This window comes from Gracilinanus agilis, chromosome X (assembly GCF_016433145.1).
Source record: "Gracilinanus agilis isolate LMUSP501 chromosome X, AgileGrace, whole genome shotgun sequence".
In the NCBI taxonomy this organism is placed as follows: domain Eukaryota; kingdom Metazoa; phylum Chordata; class Mammalia; order Didelphimorphia; family Didelphidae; genus Gracilinanus; species Gracilinanus agilis.
The window spans coordinates 73,063,942-73,072,514 of record NC_058136.1 but is presented as its reverse complement, the minus strand read 5'-3'; the positions used below and the strand labels follow the sequence as shown (position 1 = coordinate 73,072,514).

General features: G+C 51.0%; 1 protein-coding gene across 1 annotated transcript; it reads right to left on the bottom strand.

Annotated features, from left to right (window-relative positions):
* Window positions 1–238: 238 nt before the first annotated feature.
* On the bottom strand, window positions 239–1,357 carry LOC123253605 (G-protein coupled receptor 12-like). Its single transcript, XM_044682779.1, has one exon. The coding sequence runs from the start codon at window positions 1,355–1,357 to the stop codon at window positions 239–241; it is 1,119 nt and encodes a 372-aa protein (XP_044538714.1).
* Window positions 1,358–8,573: the final 7,216 nt, after the last annotated feature.

The window sequence follows — 8,573 nt, the reverse complement described above, 5'->3', positions numbered from 1 at the left end:
GCGAAAGGCCAGAGGCTGATTCTTTCACTAGGGGGCAGCTCTACCCCCGACGGGGTCTCTCACTTTGCTCTCTGCTCACCCAGACCACCCTCCCCCCTTCAGGGCTCCCTGCCCCTCCCTCCTCTGGTCCAGGACTTCTCAGCCGAGAAGCCCTGGGCTCGCCCAGCCCACTCCATTTTCAGCCCCCTCGACACTCCTCAACCTCTCCTCCCGGACCTTCGCCCGGCTCCCTCGCCACTCAGACGTTGCTGGTGGCAGCCCGAGGTCGGGAGAAGAGGGAGCGCAAGTAGGTGGTGTAGGCAACGTTCAGAGACCTTCGGATCTCTGGGTTGCGAAAGCCGTACACCACCGGATTAATGGCCGAGTGGCAGGCAGCTGGCAGCGCCAGGTAATAGGTGTAGACCTGCGGATAGGTAGGGTCAGCCACCATGGCGTAGACAGCCAGAGGCACCCAGCAGAAGGCGAAGGTGGCCAGGACCAAGGAGAGAGTGGACACGCCCTTGCGAGTGCCGGACACCAGGCAGAAGGCAGACGGCAGGGGAGAGCCAGCATTGTTGACAATGTGGCGCTGGACCGCTATCTGCTGCGCGTGGCGGAAGGCCACCCGGCAAATCTGCAGGTAGAGATGCAGGATGAAGGAAAAGAGAAAGAGATAGGACACAGACAGCCCGGCCGCCTGATCCTTGGTCAGGGGGCTCAGGACGCTGCAGGTGGCAGGGGCGTCCAGGCAGTGCCAGCCCATAGCAGGGAGAGCGCCAATGCCGAGACAGGTGAGCCAGAGAGCCGCCAGGAGACCACAGGTGAAGGGCAGAGTGCGTTCGGCCTGGTAGGTGAGAGCGCTGTACAGGGACAGGTACCGATCAACCGTGATGGCCAGCAGACTACAAGCCGAAGCCGAAAAGGCAGACAGTAGTAAGCCGGCCAAACACAGGGCTACGGCGTCGCTCACAGGATCCATCACGCATCTGGCAACGAAGTTGGCCACCAGGCCCACGCCAGCCAGGAGGTCGGCCAGGGCGAGGCTACCTATAAGCATAAAAGTGGGAGCCCGAAGGCTGGGGGTGCAGCACAGCACGGCCAACACCAGGGCGTTCTCGAAGGCCATGACTGTGCCTGCTGCGCACAGGGCGATGTCCCACGGGCTCACCCCCTCCCCACCTCCCAGACCCCGGCCTCTGCCCACCGGCCAGGAGCCGTTGGGGGGCCAGGGACTGCCATCTGGTGGCGGGGGAGAGGAGGCGTCCGTGGCAGCGTTAGGGCTGGTGCCTGGGTCAGGGCTGGAGCCAGGGGTGGCCGAGGCTTGCAGCAACATCTGGAGAGGCGCCTCCAGAGGCGACTGCGTCGGTGGGGGGACCATTTCTGCGGAGAGAAAGGCAGAGAGGAGAAAAATCAGGGGCTGGGGCTGAGGGGAGGGGCAAGGAGAGCGGGAAAGGAGTGCAGCCCCGGCCTCTGGGAATTTGGGGAAGGGGACAATGTGAGTCAGAGAACCTGGGCTCGTGACTGTCTGTGTCCCAGGGTTACCACGTCTGGGTTTGCCTGATGGTCGATATTTCCCAGAGCCAATGTCTGCCAGGGTCTCTACGCCTCCCAATATAGAATTTGCCGTCCTCAATAAGCCCCGGGCTGTCTTTCTATCTGTTCGCCTCCCTATGTCCCAGGTGCCTTTGCTGGGGTCTCTGTGCATTCTTCCCCTGCGTCTAAGGTGTCAGAGCATCTTTCTGTCTGTCCACCCCTCTCCTGTCTCTCTCTCCTCTTCAGCACCTCAGGGTGTCTGACAGTTTTTCTAAGTCCCTCTACGTGTGGGCGTGGGTGTGGACGACCCTGTCCCTAGATTTGGAACCTGGTACTTGGCTGAGGGAGAAGTCTGGGCTCAGTGAATCACTTTGTATTAGGGGTTTTGGTGATGGAGATGGTGCATGTGTGTATGTGGGTCTCTTTCTGTGTGTGCGTGTGTGTGTGTCGCGCGCGCGCCCGTGTATGTGTTTGGTGCAACATTTCCCTGGACACCGCTGCAGCCGCTGCAAAGACACCCAGCCTGGGCGCTGCGCTCTGCGTCGAGGCGAGCTGGGGCTCCCTTCTCCTCCCAGGCGGGCTTTGAGAGCTCAGCCTAACTTGCCCCCAGCGCTCTGCCCAGGGCTCGATGGCAACCTGCGGCCAACGTGCCCCGGGGCTCGCGGAGGAGGCAAGTGCTCTCGGGATACCCATACCTGTTTCTTGGGGAAAAAAAGGATGTGCCCTCCCTCCACTGTTCGCCCCAACCCCAGCCCCAGCCTCCTCCCAGCCCCGATCGGGACCATGGACAGAGGCTCCCCGTTGCCTCCCACGCCCCTCTTCCTCCACTCCATTGCCCCGGATTTTCCATCCCCTGCCACCCATTACCCCAGCCCATCCCGACCCGCGCCCATGGAGCCATGCATCCCTCATCTCTTACTTGGGCCGGCTTGACCAACCGGTCCGGTCCAAGCAGATCAAGGCTCAGCCGAGTCTTTGAAGATCGCTGCTGCCGCTGCTCCTTCTCCTTCCTCTTCCTCTGACCAGTCTGGGGATCTGAAGCCTTACTCCGTGCTGGAGGCTGCTAATAAAGCTGTGGTATTGACTCGCACTTAATATTCTTACCCTATTGGGTCTGCTGATAAAGCTCACTGCTGACGTCAAAATGTTCTCTTATATTCATGATGGGCTCTAAAGCCTGCGAAGCAGAGGAGGTGGGAGCAGAATAGCAAGGAGGCGCTCACGCATTCCCCCCTCCCCTCTACAGCCCCTCACAAAGAAGCTGAGCAGCTCCCCCCTCCACTCCCTCACCCGCTGCACTTCCTCATCCCTCCCCGCCAGCTCCAGGGACTCTTGATTCTGTTCGGGGGGCGAGGGGGCGGGAGGAAGAAGGGAATGGAAAGGAAAGAGAGAACTGGCTTTGAAGTCAGGCAACCTGGCTTTGAATCTCGCCTCTGCTCCTTTCCTCCTGAGGCGGCATGGATTAGGGAGAGAGCTGTGGACCTGAGGTCTGTAGACCTGGGTCCAAATCCCTCTCTGCTACCTTGGGCAAATCGCCTTACTTTTCTGCGCCTCTTCTTCCTCCTCCTCCTCCTCCTCCTCCTCCTCTTTCAGACGAGGCGGTTGGCCTCTAAAGTCCCCCGCAGCTCTCAGTCTTTGATTTTCCGAGGAGGTAGTTCAGGTCCACCAAGGTAGACCCTTATAACCAGGAGACCCGGGTCAGGGAAGATGCTGCAAACAGTTGACCCATGGCCACATGGAGGGATCAGGCTTCCTCTCTGCTTGGCAGAGCTAAGAGCAATGGTTGGTGGTGTAGGCTCAGTGTCAGGGTGGGAAGCTGATTTAGGGGGTTTCTGCATTTTCCATGGAGTGGAATAAAAGCTGCCCTTTCTCTCCTTATACACTGATACCCATTTCTGGGAAGCTCTAGAAGCAAGTTCCACCTGAGCAACATTCCAAGATTTCCCAAATGAAGAGAGGATATTTTTTAGGGCTGCCCACAACATTGGACTGGGTTCATTTAAGCCCAGAGTTAGTCGTAGGTCCACCACGACTTATACCAATATGATCTGCCAAGACAATTGAACTGTATATGAAGAGAAATGGGCTGCTTTTCAGCAGAGAATTGCTTTTCACTGGAGTTATTCAAGTAAAGGTTAGGTGACTGAAAAAAGGAATAGTCAGAGCTGAAAGAGACATCATCTAGTCCACCTTCCTCCCCCATTTTACAGGGGAGGAAACTGAGGACCAAAGAGGAAAATTGAGTTACATTATGAATTTGGGGCAGAGCTGGGTCTTGAATCCATGTTTCTGACTTCATGCCCAAAGCTCTTTTTATTTATTCTTATTTCTTTATTTCCAAGCCATTCACTTGTTGGATGCAGTTGCAAGGGAAATTCTTGCTCAGGTAGGGATTTCACTAGCTCCCCTCTGAGATCCCTTCCACTGAATTTCTGTGACTGCCAAGGGAGGATGAAGAGCCTTACAGGGGAAGGTTGGTGAGGGGCCTTTCCTACCAGATCCCAGCCCAAACCCACCTACTTCTGTTCCAGCCAGTGTGATTACTGAAGGAGGAGAGAGCCATTCTAGAGCTCCAACTTGCTGCCAACTCAGTGTCTCTCTGGGCTATGCCTGTCACCCCCCCCCCCCCATCCACACCTATCTCACCATTACTCATTAGAATTCAAAAGGTTAACAGCCAGTTCACCAATAGGCACAAGATTTACTATTATGTGAATTATACTTGAGCATAGTTGGCTTTTTGCTATCTGCCTAGAGCAAGGGCTCTGGAAACTTCCATTGCATATACGATGGTGGGGAGGGGGAAGAGGGCTCTGTATGAGTAATCAAAAGGCTGGCTCTGACACCTGCTAGGTGTGGGACCCTGAGCAAGCCATTCCAGTTCTCTGGTCTTCAGCGCCTTCTCTGTAAGATGAGAGGAGTGTGTGTGTGTGTGTGTGTGTGTGTGTGTGTGTGTGTGTGTGTGTGTGTGTGTGTGTAGAGGAATGATCAACCAATCAGACGGTGGAAATAGGGGTCGTAGCCCACCCTGCCTGCAATAGCCAATCATGAGGCTTGTCTCCAACCTAAACGCACCTACCCTTATCTTCCAACAATCCCCCACTCTACCCCTCCTTCTGTTGTGCAAGTTCCTGCGTTCCCCCCACCCTCCTTCTGCCTGGCAAGGCAGTTATAACCTAACCATTCCCTGGTCACCCACAGCAACAGCTACACAGGTGCCACTGAGAAAATGCCTTCCCTCTCCCCCCCAACCATGGCTCTCTTCGTCTCCACCTCCAGCATACCTAGCTCTCCAGATCCCCTTTAACAGAGCTGGTGCCCCTAGAAGGGTAGGTTGTGCTCTCAAGGGTAGTGCCTGGAGAGGAAGCACCCTGCCACACCCCCTTTTTTCATTTTAGATGGGACAGCGAGTCTCCCAGGAAGAGCACACATAGCTGGTTTGCAATCTGCTTAGCAAAAGCATCCCTCTTCCAAACTTCCCTATTACCATTGAGAATGCTACCACCCTCACGTCCCCCAGACTCCCAATCTCAGAGGTATCTTTGCTTTTTCCTCCCTCCCTCCTCCTACTTAACCAGTCAGTTGCTGTCTCTCTTCCTTTCTACCTCCCCAGCAGCTTCTTCCTCATCCATCTCCTTATAATCCTCATAATATGAAACAAGAGGACCACTTGCTCAGTTCAGGCTCTCATCACCTCTCACCTGGACCACTGCAATCACTTTTTAACTGAGGCACTCCCTGCTTCAAGTCTCTTCCTTCTCCAATCCGTGCACCACACAGCTGCCTAAGCCATTTTCCAAAAGCTCAAATCTTACTGGATCACGCATACTCAACAAGTGCCAGTGGCTCCCTATTGTCTCTAAGATTAAGTGGTATCTCATGTTCAGCTCATCCTTTTAAAATATCTATTTTGTGAGTTTTATAATGTAAATAATCATTAGTAAACTATATTATTCTCTATAATGTAAATATCATTAGGAAATAATTATTAGTATTAGTACATGGCATAATGGATAGATATCAGGAACAAGAATCAGGAAGACTTGAGGTTAAATTCTGCCTCAGATACTTGATATCTGTGTTGTCCTGGGAAAATCACTCTCTCAGCCTCAGTTTCCTCATTTGTAAAATGGAAATAATTTTAGTATCCATATATATATATATATATAAACAAGGTTATTGTGAAGATCAAATGAGTGATTACATGTAAAGAGTACATGCAAACCTGAAGGCACTATATAAGTCTTAGTCATTACTTTCTTGTATATAATTTGTTAATAAGAATATATATGGAGAGAAATGCTCAACATTTTTATACTTGGGTTGTATGAGATCGGAAATGTCTGGAGATCACTGGTCTAGATGATTTCTAAAGTCATTTTCAGCTCTAAACCCAATGATTCCATTGCCCTTTCTGAGCCTCAGTTTACTCTTCTATAAAATGAGAGTAAAGATATTTCTACTCCCTACCTCACAGGGATTTGTGGTTGAGGACAGTACTTTGTTACATAAGTGGGAGTTATTTATTATTACTCGCACATACATGTAAACACACACATGCCTACACATAGTTATCCATACCATGCATACTCCCTGAAGCACATGTTCACAGTTATTAAATATGTCTGATCATATATATCTCTCAAGATGGCCACACATAAATATAAACACGCACATCCCTCCCACAAGAATTTTTTTCTCCCCAGCTTATATGGAGAATCAGAATGACCATATAGTGAGTGAACTCTGACCCTCGTCCAGCTTATTCCAGGATGGAGCAATGTGGAATCTGAGGACTTTAGAACCTAGACCAAAGTATATTAGAGCTTAGTGGGCCTTGAGGGATATTTCAGTTCAATCAGCTTATTTTATAGAGAAGGAAACTGAGGTCTGGAGAGGGGAAATTATTTGTCTAAGACCATACAACTAGTTGGGAGTAGGCTTGAGACTTGGACCTGAATTTCTGCTCTCTCCACTGCCCCCACACTGTCCCATAGGCTGGGTTATCCCTGGAGAGCTCCTTTAGTTCTAAGGTCCTCCCCTTCCCTCTGGAGATGGAGGGGGATATTTCTGAGCTGGTACTGGCTTCAATCTGCAACTTTGGTAGGAAAGAAAAGGTGGAAAGTTGGTGAGATGCAGGGCCATAGTCCTTTCTGGTATAAGAAACATAGCAAGAAAGCATTTCCTTCCATGATGCTGGATGCCTCTGGCTGTCTACATCATGGTGGCTGATCCTACCACAACGACAGACATCACTGGGAGGAGTGGACCCAGGGAGGCAATGGAATGTGGCCAGGGTGAAGGTACCTACATGGAGGAGCCCCACCTGGAGGGGAACCATGGCCAAAGAACAAGTATACCTTCACTTCTGATGCCCGTTGGGTTGAGGGGAGAGAAGATTAGTTCAGTAATACCCACTGGGGCTGCTTCCCACTAGTCTCTTCGTTTCCAGGGGATATTGCTTAACTGGGTACATTGACTCTACCAGACACAGCCCGGTTGGATGCCCCTCAGCCAGACATAGCCTTTGCAGGCTTTAGCTCCTGACTTTGCTGAAGCCCTTGACTCTGTCTTTTTGGGTTTCCTTAGGTCCAACAAAAGGAAGGAAACCTTTGTTGGGGACCTTCAAAAAGCTTCCCCTTTCTTGGGTTCTCTTCTCTTGTTCCTGCCATATCTTAGTTTCTGAAGTCTCTCATGTCCAGAGCAGGAGCCTGACAGCCAAAGGTGCCAAGCAAGCTCACTGGAATGGAGGAGGCTCATGGTCTCAGATTTAGTTTGTGTTTGGGAGTTCTCTTCTTGGACAGGGGTTGTGAGTCCCATGGTCAGAGACTTCCCTCAGGGAGAGCCTCCCAGCCACTGCCCAATTTTCATCTCTTCTGTTCTCCAGTAGAGATGAGTGGGTGAGGGAAAGGCACTGACACAAGCCCAAGGGGCAAGGTTATTGTAGCTTTTATCTGTCAAACTGGTCCTGACCTTTTAGTATGCAGATACAGGCAGCTGGAAGCCCCTCCCCCCCCAAAGCCTGAGGGGTATGCCCTTCCAGAGGTCTGGCAGGGCTTCCTTCTCTTGCCTGTTTCCCCAACTTGTCCAGGGTCTGGGAGGGTTTTCTGCAGCTGGTCTTCTGTGTGCCCAGCTTTCAGAGCTGCAGCACCTACGTGCCAAGGTCTACCCTGATTGCTCTGCCCTTCTTTCCCTCCAGCCTTTCCTTCTTTCTCTTCTGTCCTTCCTCTTCAGTGGCCAAAGGACCCTATCATAGCTCAGCCACTCCTCCATCTTTCCTCCCTGTCCCATTAAAAAGCTATGAGAGGTTGCTCTTGGAGTTGTGAATTGAGCCAACCTTTCTGGAGGACAATTTGGAACTATACCCAAAGAGCTTTAAAAGACTGTCTGCCCTTTGATCCAGCCATACCACTGCTGGGTTTATACCCCAAAGAGATCATAAGGAAAAAGACTTGTACAAAAATATTTATAGCTGCTCTCTTTGTGGTGGCAAAAAATTGGAAAATGAGAGGTTGCTCTTCAATTGGGGAATTGCTGAACAAATTGTAGCATCTGTTGGCGATGGAATACTATTGTGCTCAAAGGAATAAAGAACTGGAGGAATTCCATGTGAACTGGAATGTCTTCCAGGAATTGATGCAGAGTGAAAGGAGCAGAACCAGAAGAACATCGTACACAGAGACGGATACACTGTGGTAAAATCGAATGTAATGGACTTCTCTACTAGCAGAAATGCAATGACCCAAGACAATTTTGAGGGACTTATGAGAAAGAAAGCTCTCCACATCCAGAGGAAGAACTGGGAGCAGAAACACAGAAGAAAAACAACTGCTTGAATACATGGATTGATGGGGACATGACTGGGGATATAGACTCCAAGCTATCACCCTAGTGCAAATATTAATAATATGGAAATAGGTCTTGATCAATGACACATATAAAACCCAGTGGAATTGCTTGTTAGCTATGGGAGGGAGGTGGGAGATGGGGAGGGAATGAACATGAATCCTGTAACCATGGGAAAATTTTCTTAGTTAATCAATAAAATTAAATTTAAAAAA